Source organism: Saccopteryx bilineata, chromosome 1, assembly GCF_036850765.1.
Source record: "Saccopteryx bilineata isolate mSacBil1 chromosome 1, mSacBil1_pri_phased_curated, whole genome shotgun sequence".
Classification (NCBI taxonomy): domain Eukaryota; kingdom Metazoa; phylum Chordata; class Mammalia; order Chiroptera; family Emballonuridae; genus Saccopteryx; species Saccopteryx bilineata.
The window spans coordinates 76032536-76047248 of record NC_089490.1 but is presented as its reverse complement, the minus strand read 5'-3'; the positions used below and the strand labels follow the sequence as shown (position 1 = coordinate 76047248).

At 29.0% G+C, this 14713-nt stretch overlaps 1 protein-coding gene across 2 annotated transcripts in view; it reads right to left on the bottom strand.

The window, feature by feature from the left end:
- Nucleotides 1-330: 330 nt before the first annotated feature.
- GRIK2 (glutamate ionotropic receptor kainate type subunit 2) overlaps nucleotides 331-14713 on the bottom strand; it is a 696770-nt gene continuing 682387 nt past the window's right edge. For both annotated transcript variants that reach the window (XM_066254474.1, XM_066254481.1), the window contains one exon: nucleotides 331-1997. In XM_066254474.1, coding sequence (XP_066110571.1) covers nucleotides 1833-1997 — 165 coding nt within the window. In that variant the 3' untranslated portion in view covers nucleotides 331-1832. The remainder of the gene's footprint in view (nucleotides 1998-14713) is intronic.

Sequence of the window (14713 nt, the reverse complement as noted above, 5' to 3'; positions counted from 1 at the left end):
ATGAACTTAGTCAATATCCACTCACAGAAGAGGCAAGACAATGACTGTTGCTTTTATAACTGCTATTTTTTCTCATTTAAATTGCCCTAAGCCTAAAGATCATATCCTACATTTGTGGTAGCTCAGAATTCAAGCTATTTTCTTCCTGTCTCCAGGTAGTTGGGAACGTAGCCATCCTTAATGACCTAGAAAGACTTAAGGAGTGTACTTCCCTTAATGAAATGAGCATATTGTGCATTCATCTATCCATACCAAAGAAAAATAAAAGGCAAAGCTGAAAGTAAAATGGACATAATTTTAATGATTTTTTTTCAATTTTGTGCATTGGATTCAAACAGCAAACTGTGTGCACTCAACTGTTATCACAATGTTGTCAAGAGATCTGTGTCTTTTACCGTTTTACACACAATTGTTCATTACAGTATGTTGTCAGCCTCATGGAAACCAGGGGTGTAGCATGGTAAGCAGTGGTGGTAGTGCACCTAACTTTTATATTATCTAACTTGAAAATATTTCTCTTCTATGATTCCTTTTTTTCTTGATAAAAATAGTTTTCACCAAACGTTGGTGGTGCACACGCACTACCATTCATGCTTGACATCACACCCCTGATAGGTACACATGTTCTTATTTTGTTGATAAAAAGTATTACAAAAATTTCCATACAAAAACTATTTTCATAGAAATCTTGCATTTCCACAAATAAACCTGAACATTTTTTTGAAAAAAAAACTGCTCAAGAATTTTGTTCATTTAACATTGTGACTGTCTTGATAAACGCAGTCCACTTCAAAGTTCTCCACACACACTTTTCTACAGATGACTAGTCCCCATTGTCCTGTCACTGAGATCTCTGCCCAGGCTCCATCAAATTCATTTCTAGCAGGAACTAGGCTTTAGATGAACATATCTGAATGTTAAAATGAAATCTTCGGTCTTCCACATAACTATCAATACCCAGCCCTCTTTCATAACGTAAGACAAAGATTGCAAAATATACTTTTTAATTCATAATCTATGAACCAACTGTTGCTTTTTATTCTTGGTGTAGAGTTAGGAAACGGGGCTCGGGTGGGGGGAACAGGTAGATAGGTAGGGATCTAGTAGAATTACATGTTAAATTTCCTGCAGGTAAATTTAAGAAAAACATCATTGCCGTGGTAATTGACATTTCTATCTTAATCAGTGACACAGACTGTCAAAAAGAAAGAAAGAAAAAATAAAACACTATGAAGAAATGCTTTATATTCCATTTGTCATGAAATTCTGATTTGTTTTGCGTTACATTTTTTTCTTCATGTCCATTAAACACATATTGTCTCTTCAGATGATCATTGTATTGAGTTGTTGGGGGCTAGTAACATCACCACCACTATTGTCTGGATGTTTCAGAAGACTGTACTGTTTCTTGTAATACTACAGTTTTTGCTGATTCCAAGTATTTTTATTCTTACAGACATTTTCACTGGTTACCCTTGGGGCATTGATATTCCATCTCCTGGCAACAGTTGGACTTCAATAGGAACCTGTAATGTCTTACTGGACTGCATTTGAAACCAGCCACAAAATACGCATGTAACATTCACTCAGAAGAATGGAGGAACCCATGATAAACAGTAGAACCCCGTGTAACTTGGTTGATCCATGATGCTTATAAATTAAGTCCGATCAATTATAACTGCTCAGATCACAGAGTCTCTAGTTCATAGACACAGCGGCATGAGGTAACTCATTTTATTTTGCACAGGTTGCATATTTCCACAGGAAACATTCTCGCTAAATTGTTTGGAAAAAAGACGACAGTTTGTGCTTGGGTGTTCGGTCTCCCAGCTTTATGCCATGGTTTCTTTACCTGGCAACCTTCTGTCGTTAAATGTGTGCATGTTGATAACTTCTTCTGTTTTCACGATAACTGGGGCCTGTGGCTTGTGTTTTAACCGACGCTGGCACTTTAGGGACATCCTCAGTTCTTCTACCATGGCACTACAGAAGGACCTCTATAGAACAACACAGAAAATAAAATATTAAAGAACAGATAAACTGTAACTGTCTAAGATTATTCTCAACAGACTTGTGAATGTAACAGCCTTACAAGTTTGAAAATTTTCAATATAAAGGTTACAACATATTGTCACACTTTTAATTACACAACACACGATAATTAAAATATTTTATCACAGTGGACTAGTTTAAAGAAAATCTCCAGCTGATAATGAAATGAACTGCCAACTAAGAATGCATATATTCCATGTATATTGAGTAAGATTTTCAGATGTAAAATTAGCATCATAACATATATCTACCTTAAAATTTAAACACAAGCACATATACACAAATCAATTACCAGAAATACATTCTTTATATTAAAATAGAGGAAATGTACTACATTTTAGACTACACTTGAAATATGAAAATTTTCTTTAAACATAGATTCTTCATTGTGCATCTCAAAACAAAACAAAAATAGCACTCACACAGACATAAAAATATGGAAAATAACTTCTGGTATTCATTATATATTTTGTGATTGGGCCTATAAAATTATTAATGATTACAAATAAATATGACTTCACCATGAAATAACAAATTTTAGAACATGAAAAATCTATGAAAAAATATTAACTTTTTTGTCATCATTAGATTTGATAACTGAGTACTGGTAAATAAGTTATCCCATAAAGAAAAAAAATGGCTCTCTACATATTTTTTTAAAATTCTAATTTCATTGGCAATAGATTTCTACAAACAGTATATTTGGGGCTTATTATTACAAGCTTTTCAAAATTACTATTATAAAGTCACATATAGGAAACAAAATTTTGTTGGTCTCCCTCCCAACTATTGAAATACACATTTTAGTTGCGTATAAATCATATATTCATAGGCCAGTTGTATATTGTAGTTGAAATTCAGATGTGCTGAGCCTTACACTCTTTCTATACAAAAACTAAAAATACAGAAAACAACCAAAAATGTGAACAAGTATGAAACATGTACACAATTCCAAAAAGTGGTATGAAAACAATGAAGTAAGCTTAATCAGTTATGCATATGAGGATTTGTTTTTTCCCCTAAGTGTTGCTGCTTTGTTGTTTACCAAGTTATGCTCCAAAAGAATATAGAATAAAAAAATGTAATACCACATATGCTTCTTAGGTTTAAAAATTTTTTGCATACATAATCATTTGTGAAAAACTAATATTTCGATTAAAGTAGGAATCTGATGACAAAGAAGACTGATGCAGAGACAGGGAAAATCCTTTTCTGCAGTTCACAACTGAGACTCCAGCAAGATAATCAATTTCATAACTTTTGTCCCTGCCCTAGTACCTTCTTGTCCATTCCTGGCTATATCCTCATTTTTTGAGGGACATATTTTCCTGAATAAGTTCCCTTAATGACCTTCCCAAATTTATGTTTAGCCTATTCCTTCCCCAAAGGCTTACAGTTAGCAGAATAATCTACTTTTTTAAACATCACTTATGAATAGCTTTTTCTTGTCCAAAGAAAGAGTAGATGAAATCCACATCTACTTTTTTCATCATGACGTCTCTGATTCAGCTTTCCCCTAAATGCTCTCCCCAACATTTATTTTTTTTTCTCTACACACAATACACACAACCTTCTCTGGTTGTACCTCCAAAGTTTATCTCCACTGTTTCTCTTTGCTCTGCTACCTTGCCATGTCCTTTCATTCTTCTGGTCAACCTGACTTAATCCCTTGCCTCAGGACATAACTCAAATTTTAACTTATTTGGGAATCACTTTCTAATTGATCAGGCACATTGTTTTCACTCAAGTTAGTTCTGTCCCTTTAAACTCATTATAGTATTTAAACTCATTATGTTTTCCCATCTGGCCTCTAGGTTTTCTATGTATGCCTCTTAATGAATGATAGGAGAAGAGATCAAGTTCCCATGGTACTGATTGTACACATGTGTTATTTAAATATTGACTTAATTAACAATAGCTATATATGACCCTAATACCTTAACTCTTATTTAAGGATGTTTCTAATTCAATTGCTTAAAAAAGCATTTTCAGAAGTTTAATGAAATACATTGCATACCAGTTAACTAATCAGGTAAAACTTTAGTATTTGCTTCATAACATTAAAATAGTAAAATTATTAATTTATTAGTAATTATAATGGATGATGATTAAATGCCACACATGAATTCCCCACTAAGTAATAGAGTTACTGCCATGCATGTTTTATTGTGTTAAATTATACAGTTCTGAAATCCATAAATTATATTTCTATTTAAAGACTCATGACACCTGACAGCCAGTACATGGACACAGTGTTTCTTGTTTCTTAATACCTACTATTAGATGTACTTATTAAGAACATGATGACAATGATGATGAAGATGGTGATGATGACAACACTGTAGAAATGGAAAAATCTGACTCCAAAAAGGAGAGGAATACATAGTCTTGAGGTAACTTAGTCTTGGCTATCTGTTGAAACATTTAACAGAATAATTGATTAGATAATATAATAAAGTCAGAACTTGATGCCATTGATACTTAAAAATGCTATAGGATGTGAAAAACTTTGAATTATTTGAAATAAGCCTTCATTTATAAGTAATAAATGTTCCAAATGGTACAACATTATTTATAATATTCTTTTCTAGGCAATCTTGGTTTTTAGTTTGGTTACATTGTTCAAAAACTATAGAAAATCTATTAATTAATTTTTGTCTATACTACAAAAGTGGTTCTAAACAACTAATTTTCTTCAGAAAAAAATTCTTATAAATGTACATACCCATTCAACCATGAAATTTTGAATTTTATTTCTAATAAGTTAAGAAATAAAAAATGAATATAGTACCCTATATGTAACTTCAGACCATAAATAAAGACATGTAAAATTCTTTTAAAAAATTTTATGTAATATAAAATTTATAATGCTAAGTAATATAAAATGTAGGTAAAAACTTTCATCAAAGTTAGAATCTTTCTCCTTTTATAATTTAAAAGAAAAAAAGTCATCACTTATAATTTAAAGTTATCTTAAGTAAATTATATTTACAAATTTAGAAAATTGTTTTGATCTTTTATAATTTAAAATTCTTATGTAAACAATATTTATGAATTTAGAAACACTGAAAATTATCAATTTGTAACTTGTCCATTACCATTTTAGGCTTTATCTGTTTACAAAGAAATTAGTGATTAAAAATTTCAATCAAGCTACCTTTAATTAATCAATGAATAGACTTGATTATATGTCAATTTACCAGTTTTATTCACTTTTTTCATCCAATTAGCTGAATATTGTCAGCACTTTTATTTTTTATCTGTTAATTTAGTTATTCCTGAAAAATAATTTTATCTTAAGTAACTAATGAAATCACTGAAACAATAGGTTTTCTTCTCACTTATAGAATACTTCTAATCCTCACAAAAATTATAAAAACCTTTAAATTTGAGCAAGAGTTTGGAATCAACATAGTGAATCTTAAAAATATTTTCATACTATAAAGTCTTATTCACTTTTGTGGCACAAGGGCAAACATACTCTTTTTTTTTTAAGCTTTAGAATATCAGTTCTATATATCCTGATATATATAATAATCTAAAGTTGCAATTGTAGAGATCAGTGTGAAATATAGTCATTTACCTGTGCTGTGAGTTGCCAAATATTAACTATGTTTTATTTTTAAAGTCTTAACATCATTTGATAAAAAAATTGTCTTTTCTGTTTCATATAATGATTAGAATGTTTTTCAATGTCTTTTTATTGAACTATGAAATAAGGCTTTGAAAACCCAAATGCACTTAAAAGAATTTTTCTAGGTAATAATACACAAGACAGAAGAGGAGAAGAAGAAGAAAGAAAAAGAAGTAGAAGAGGTAGAAAAGGGAAAAGAAAACATTATGGGGGGAGATGAAAAGAAGGGCAAGACTGAGGAAAGAAAAAAGAAAGAAAGCTATTTTGCTTTTCAAATTACTCTTCGGGATAAAAACACACAAACTGTGTTATGAAGTAAGATAATGTTCTTAAGGTGAAAACAACAACAGAAGTGTTTCTCCACATTAATATAACAGACTACAAAAAGAAAAAGAAAGGCACAAGGATACTAACCATTATTAAAAACCTCTTTTAGTAAGTTTCAAAAGTTTACTAAACAGTGTCTGGATGGTAGGGTGGCACTAACCAAATAGAAGATTCCTGAAAATGAAAATTTAAATCTTTGAGCTGTTAGCATGTAATTGCATTTAAATTAGTAAAACCCATTATAAAATTTATTATAATTAATGAAGAGGCAACCCACATTTACACATTTCTAATTCTTAAAACAATGAAGGTCTGGAAACCTTAAAAGCATCAATTTGACAATGTTTGCATTGCTTTTTCTAAAAGCTGTATTTTCTTATTTTGGCTATAATAAGATAACACATAGCTACAGATAAATGTTCTCAATAACATCATTATAGTTGTTACAGAATAATTTATTCTAAGTACTTTAAGTTGCTAATTTATAGACATTTATATATAACAGATGTGACACTTGAAGCACACAATTTTTTTTAATATTACAAATCTAGTTGTAAATATGATCCACATTAAACACTAACTTAATGAACCTCATTTTTAAGTTAATACCTTTATATTTAGCAATGTCTTTTTTAAAAAAACAAAACAGCTACTGAGAAAAAGTAACCAGTCTGATTTTTTAATATTTTAAGCTTATCACTTTCATGTTGAAATATTATTCATTTATAACCCAAATAAAATATAATCATAAAATATTATAAACTACTCTCATCTGTATTTATATTTCTTAAGGAATAAATTTTATTTTATGTCTTACTATCCTATTCTTTGACAGTTTAAACTTACATAATATTTTAATATTTAATTAGAATAATTTTAACCATTTTTGCATACTTGATTCCTGTCAAGTTATCTTCCAGCTGCTTCTATCAGATTTTGCAGCTCAGCATTTAAATGTAGACTATTATGTATCGAACAAACTGATTTTGTGCTTGTTGTTTAAATTGTTTGTTAACTGATTATAGATACTTAATCTATTCTCAGACTCTTTTCTAATTAATTTCTGAGTTGTAGGCCATTTGTCCAAGAATTCCATATCACATGTTGTAGAGGCAAGTCAAAAAGTCACTGTGATCCCTGCATAAAACTGTCTCACATTAAAAAATAACTAAATTAACTACATAATGATGAAAATGGGATTAACAGTATATATAATATGCAATATTTCCTATAATATTGGTATATTAAATGAAGAAAATAAATATCTTTTACTGGGAGCCCTCTTTCTGACTTATACTTTTTAATTGGCAGTGTTTTTAAAATGCTATATATCAGAAGTATGAATTGATTTGGGCTGTATGAATTTAGTAATGAAGCAATGAGAGATGAAAAATGACTAGTTAAACCACTCAGGTCAAAAAATATATATAGCAACTTTGATCTTGATATTCAGTTTTATAGCAGCCATCTTCCTGAACAAATTATATTATTTAGGTAAGCTGTGCAGCAGTTAGATGAGACTTTACAAGTAGGTTCTTTAATGATCCTATCTCTTAAATACTGTAACTTTACACCTAGAGAAACTAAAACTCAAGTCAAGTTTTCTATCTAAGGTTATGCACATAAGTGATACCAAAGCTAAGAGAAGAATACTGTTCTCTTGACTTCCATTCTATGTATATTTTATTATATTAGTGCACTTCATTAACAATGATTATAATTTCAGCTGAGCCTTTTACCTGGACTATGTTTTTAATAAATGCTAATTTTTTAAAAAACTAAATAATAAGTCAAATAAAAAAATTTATGGTGCAAAACAAAAACATTTTTTTCTCAATGAATAAAATGATAAAGCTTCTTATGTTTTGCCTGGATTATTTTACAATAATAAATACAGCTAAAGATTAAAATATTCTCAGAAACCTTGAATTTTACAGAAACAGTTCACCAAATATCTTTATATTGCATTTGGAAATACACAAAGAAAAATGGGGCATCATTATACATTTTTACACATCCCCTACTTAAGCTAGAAAAATCTATGAAAATGTCTGACAAGTTTCAAAAACATTTTAGTCAATACAGCTGTAAAATGTATCTTAAGAAAAAGCAATGCTGTTCATCACATTCTTGCTGGTAGTCATAATGATACAATTTTTCAACAAAATATATAACATCCAAATAACTAATGTTTAATTACAGGAAAGCACTTTTTGTTGAAGGACTAACAGTTAAAATGTATCAGCTTTTTGAATAATAATTACAACAGCTACTTATTATATGTCAGACACAGGCAAAAACTCTATGTCTGTCACATATTATATACTTTTTAAAACATTTCATTCATGGTACATTTGTAATCCATTTACTTATGCATGTATATATTTATTTAAAAAGACATGTATAGAAGTTAACTAATTGTATCCAAGGTTAAACAAACTTGATAACTTATCCCAAGTCTCTTATTTCAAAACTCATACATAAAAATAAGAAAATGAAATGCCTAGACAGTGCTTATGATCAAAGCCCACAATCTGTTTACCTAAATCAAGCTCTTACTCCATATATTTTATCAATGTAACTTCAGGACAAAAAATCTATAAAGAAAAATAGCTGAATTTTCCATTTCTATTTTGTGTAATATGATATAGTATAGAGTTAGACTAGGCATATTTGACCTTGGGAAACATACTTGACCCTTGAGACACTTACCCTCATCTGTATAGTATGGATAATTTACCTAATTGTTTTTTTAAAAGATTTTATTTATTCATTTTTAGAGAGAGAAGGAAGGAGGAGCAGAAAGCATCAACTCCCATATGTGTCTTAACCAGACAAACCCAGGGTTTTGAACCGGCGAACTCAGCGTTCCAAGTCGATGTTTTATCCACTGTGCCACAGCAGGTCAGGCAATTTACCTAATTCTAAGGATAACTTTACATTAAAAAATAATGTTATTCTATAAAAGCTCTAAATTTATTTTAAAAACAAATAAATTTATCTGTTATGCTACAATTTTAATTTTAAAACATCATTTATAGGCATAAAAAGAGTATGGGTTATTGTAAAGGAACGATTTAAGTATCCTTTTGCTGACTTGGATGTAAATTAGTGACCACAACAGAGATTATCCTCTCATTTTAAAGTATCATTTAATATTTATATGTAAAAAAACATCTTTAAAAGCCATTTAGTTAACTCTTATAGAGGTTATTAATGGAAAATGAGAGATGATCATGCACAGAGAAAGGTAGTAACATAAAAAAAATAGAAAAGAAACTATTTGTCTAAAGTTTATTTACGTCTTTTAACTTTTGATTAGCATCATGCTTTATAGATAAATTTTACATATTGAAAATTTATTTAGGACTTTAAAAATTTTAAAATCTTTATGATGATTTATAACAGTGTTTACATTCTTATATTTTATTAAAGAATAAAAGCATTGCTTTTCTTTTTTAAAGCATTGCTCTTGTAAGAACTGATTTTTCAACTTTCTGAAAGCAATTAGCGTACAAAGATTTTTGAACAACCTGCTTTCATTCTTCTAGTTCCATGAAATACAGACTCAGCTAGCTTTGAAAAATGTCTTCCTTGTGAATAATCTTTCACCTAGGATCCAGATTTACACTAAAGCATTGTAATTGCTCCTTTACATGCCCCAGATTATGTTGTTTCATTCATTTGTTCGACATGAGTTACAGCTGCCTTTTACATTTGCTATTCAATTATGGAGTGAAGAATATTCTATGTGCACTCAATAATGTTTTTGAACTTTCAGTGACTAGAAAAATATTACTTAGAGATATCATGTTACCAGTGTTCTATAACACAAATAACTATATTGATTAAAATGGACTATATACAGAAAAAAAATCAATATTGAGAAATTATTAAAATGTACATCAGACATCTTGGAGAAAACTTAAAATAAATATATGTCTTCAATCAGAACACATAAGTTAAAAATTAATATCTAAGCAATAGTTTATATATATATTTTTTAATTTTTATTTTATTTATTCATTTTAGAGAGGACAGAGAGAGGGGGGGAGAGAGAGAGAGAGAGAGAGAGAGGGGGGGGGGGGAAGGAGCTGGAAGCATCAACTCCCATATGTGCCTTGACCAGGCAAGCCCAGGGTTTCAAACCGGCGACCTCAGTATTTCCAGGTTGACGCTTTATCCCCTGCGCCACCACAGGTCAGGCACACTAGTTTATATTTTTATTTCTCATATTTATTATGACTTATTTAAACTTATTAGAAAAATGAATATTTTTGATGCTAAGTTAATGGTCATGTCCAGAATCCAGATTGGCTTTCAATGTGTTCAATGAAAACAATTTGTATAGGCAAATCTATTTTTATTACATGGGAAAGAAAATGTTTTTCTATATAAATCAGACAAAAACAATTACTATTCTTGCTAGAAGGCAAGAAGGCAGAATTATGTATACTTTTTAAGAAAGACATTCAAATAATTAAGAAATAATGAGTAATTTTAAGCATAAAATATTAATCCATAATTATGTCATAAAATAATTTTGTAAAAATTAAAATTATTACAATCACATAACTCATGCTTACAAAACCAATATATTATCATAATTAATACTAGAGAAAACAAATGTTTGTATATTAGGCAGTTTTTTTCAGTTAGAAAGGAAGACTAGGACTTTTCAAACAAAGGCACACAACTTGAAATTGATTTATAATTGTTTCAGATGTGCAACAGATTCTTGGATGGCACACTGAAAGAAACTTAAGCAGTAATTTTTTTAAAACCAGCAAAAAGGTAAAGAAAAAAGAAAATTAATTAAAATGCACATGTTCATTAGTTACTTTTTAAGACTTTTCAGAAGGAAGACTCTGTGAGTATCTTTTCAAATGATCAAGTTATACTTCAGTAAAATTAGAAAAATAAATAGTCATTTATTTTAAAAGTTTGAATAAAAGAAAAACAAGGTATCTTTGATGTATTAACATTTGCATCAAAATCAAAACCATTAAGTACTATAAAAATTAGAATACACCATCTTGTGGTATCTGTAAGGAATGCAATTTAGAGTTTTCGAATTTTTAAGGCATACATGTGTTCAGTTTTAATCAGCCTTCATTTTAAAATGATGTACTCATATACTACTCTTAATTATTAAACAAATTGGAAATATAAAATACTTATAGTCATCATGTCCTTTTGTTTTATTAAAATTTTACAAAGTATGTACTATAAACATTTTATATAAACCTTTTAATACCAATCATCACCATTATTAATTTATCATCATCATTAGAAGTAAGACCTGCCATAGAAAGATATTGCTCTTTATTAATTTTATCCATAAAGTCCACATTCAAATAGACTGTGTGTACATCTACCAACTATTTAGATAAAGAAGGGGAATTTTATTTGTTCCTTTAAAAAACTACTAGCATACTATAAACTGAATAAAAAGAAGGAAAATGAAGAAAGAGAAAACAGATAGCAAAACACACTGGGACTAGATGGTGAATAACAAACCCTTGTTTACTTTTAATATTCAAAACATAATTTATTACATGTTTGGTTCTCAATAAATAATTAGAGAAAATGAATAATACCACAAATGTTCAACATATCTATAAAATAAAAATTTTAGATTAAAGGTACAATTATAAATGTAAATAAACTGTGAATTTCTATACGTCCATGTGCATTCCTTATGATAAAATATAGGAGCAATTTATGGCTATTTTTAATAAATTATGTAAGGTGTTAAACTATACAACCCAAACAAATAAATATTTTTCAAGAAAAATGAAGAAGAATGAATTCCAAGAAGCTAATTTACCATAGTAAATAAAATGAATTATTCTAATAAGCATGTAATTATTTATTTGCTAAACATAATTCTTTTAAATTATATAGAAATATTATTCTTTTTTCTCTTTATGATAGACTTTTTAAAATAGGTCACTGGAGTCAATGCATTATTAATTTAAAATAATAGCAAGCAAGCAAGAAAGATTAGGTTGATAGATGATAGATAGATGATAGATAAATAGATGATAGATAGATGATTGATAGATAGATAGATAGATAGATAGATAGATAGATAGATAGATAGATAGATAGATGATAGATAGATGATAGATCTGATGCCAACAGGCACTACTTGATACCTTGGAAATACAAATCAAAACATCAAAACATTAGATACTTGTCTTATAGGAACTAAGGAGAGAGGCACTCATACACAGAAACCAACAAATATAAATAATATAGGAGAAGGGAGAGATGCATATTTCTCAGAGAAAAGGTAGCAAAGTTTATGGATGGACATAGTTTGAAATGGGCAAAATACCTTCACAACTCTTTCAAAGGAGGAGAAAATTGTTTTTGGAATGATGATAGTACCTGACATAAGCTAAGTAAAATAAGGTAACATATAAAAGTCATATATTTTTCATTGAAATTGGAAATAAAAACCCAACACAACCTTGTGGAAATAGTTGTGTCCTTTTCCCCAAAACTATTATATCTATTGAATAGGTAAAGCTTTTTAGGCTAATTGATACCTAGTCTTGAATGCCAAATCTGAAAAGACTAGTAGAAACTGGGTAGAAAAATGTAAAAGGTTTTCTCAAGTTAAATAGAAGAAGTTTTGAAAAAACTAGACCTTGGAAAATTGAAAGTAATCTAGTACACTAGAGAATAAAGTGCCAGTTGGGGAGAAACAAAGGTAAAATTACAATGGTGGGCATAGACATATTCTGAAGTGCCTCACCTGCTAATCCAGGGAATTTGACTTTCATAAGGAAGCTATGTAGAGATGTATGTGAAAACACTGAGGGACATGATTTAAAAAGCTAATGGAATACCAACAGTTATTTCTTTCCAGTGTAATATTTCATTTGTTTCAATCAAAAGGTGTACTTCTTTTACTAATATTTTAGAGGGCCATATAGATGCATAGAAATTCAAGAGAGCTAGTTGATATATTAAAAATTCAACTAAATTAGTTCTTTCTAATGACAATAAAAAGATTATTTTATAGAAATTAAATCTCTACATCCTTAATTTTTTTAAGGAGAATGATTATAAAACAAAACATATATAATCACATGGCCAAGGTAAATCATATACATAGGACACAAAAGAAAAGGGCAATCAAATACACATATTGCCAAGCAATTAGTTTACTTGTTCTATTTTAATACTGAGCTATAAATGAAAGAAAATGGATAATTTGAGGTTCCAATTAAAAAAACCAAATGCCTTTTATGATTTTTGGACTTATTTTAAGCATTGACTAACCAAATATCACATCTATTGAAAAATTAAAGTAGAAATAAAAATTGATGAGTTAAAATATTTTGTCTTGGTTAGTTTTTTTTTTTATTTCCTGTCATGACTCATTTTGACTCCATAAAAAAAGACCATAACATACAATGTGTACTTAGACATTATTGTCACTCACACCAGAGCAACAAATATTTGATTAAGCCATGTCAGCAAATATAGCCATCCTAAACATTATAAAAAAATAAATCATATGATTGTTAGAATTTTTCAAATTTTGAATGGGTTACTCATCAAAATATTAATTTAGAAAAACATTTTTAAGAGTTAAGTACTATAGTCAAGTGAACATATAGAAATATCACATTTACTTACCAGAAAATATACGTAATAGCAACATAAACACAGGAAAATAAGAAGACATTTATGGTTTCCAAATATAGTTTTAAAGGTACAAGTGCTTCTAAGAATATTAGCAGAATATATTAGCTTTATATTCATGTATATTATTTTTAAATATCATGTTTCTGCTCATATTTATCAAAAATGTTCATAAACCTTTCAAATATTAAAGAAAATATCTCACTCTAATACAAGGTCTGTAAGTTAAGCCTCCCAAAATATTTTTAATTAAAAAAAGAGGTCTTTATATGCAAAAAGTTTAAAATGAAGTGCCAGAGAATAAAAAAAAATGTTAAAGCACTATTTCATGTCCAGAACTATAAATTTACATAACAAGCATCAGTACCATCTAAAAGAAAGATTAAAAAATAAACAAAAGAAATATTCTTCCTTGTATTCATAGTAGTATAGAAATTACAGCACTAGATATACATAATCTGAATAGGGTTGCAAAAATTTCAAGAATAAAACATAAATGTATTTGTGCAAAAAATAAAACAAAACAAATGTATTACAATCTCAAGAAAACTTGCAATAATCTTATTATTTTTGTGGTTATATATATTTTTCAAAAGACACTAGTACAAAGAAATAAAGGGCTCATTAAGAATAACATTAAATTAAAAAAACTATACTATTTTCACTCTTAATTTCAAAAATCAATTGTAATTTTCAAAATGAAAGTTAAAATTTTTTTCAATTAAGAATTTACAGGAGTAAAAATCTTTATATAAAAATTCCATTTACTCTCTAGCTTGAAACTGTTAATTAATATTGTTTCTTAAAAATACATTTCAGCCAGGGCAGCAAGATGGAGATGGAGTAGGCGGATGTACCAACTTCCACATCCCAGAACCAAAGTGGATTACAACTCAATTTTAAGAACAATCATTTGGAAAAACCAACTTTGGGCTAAACCAAGAGGAATCTATAACCAATGATCACCTAGGTAGCCACACTGAGACTGGTAGGAAAAAGCGGGAAAACAGAGAGGGCTGCACAGCTCCTAAGAGCTAG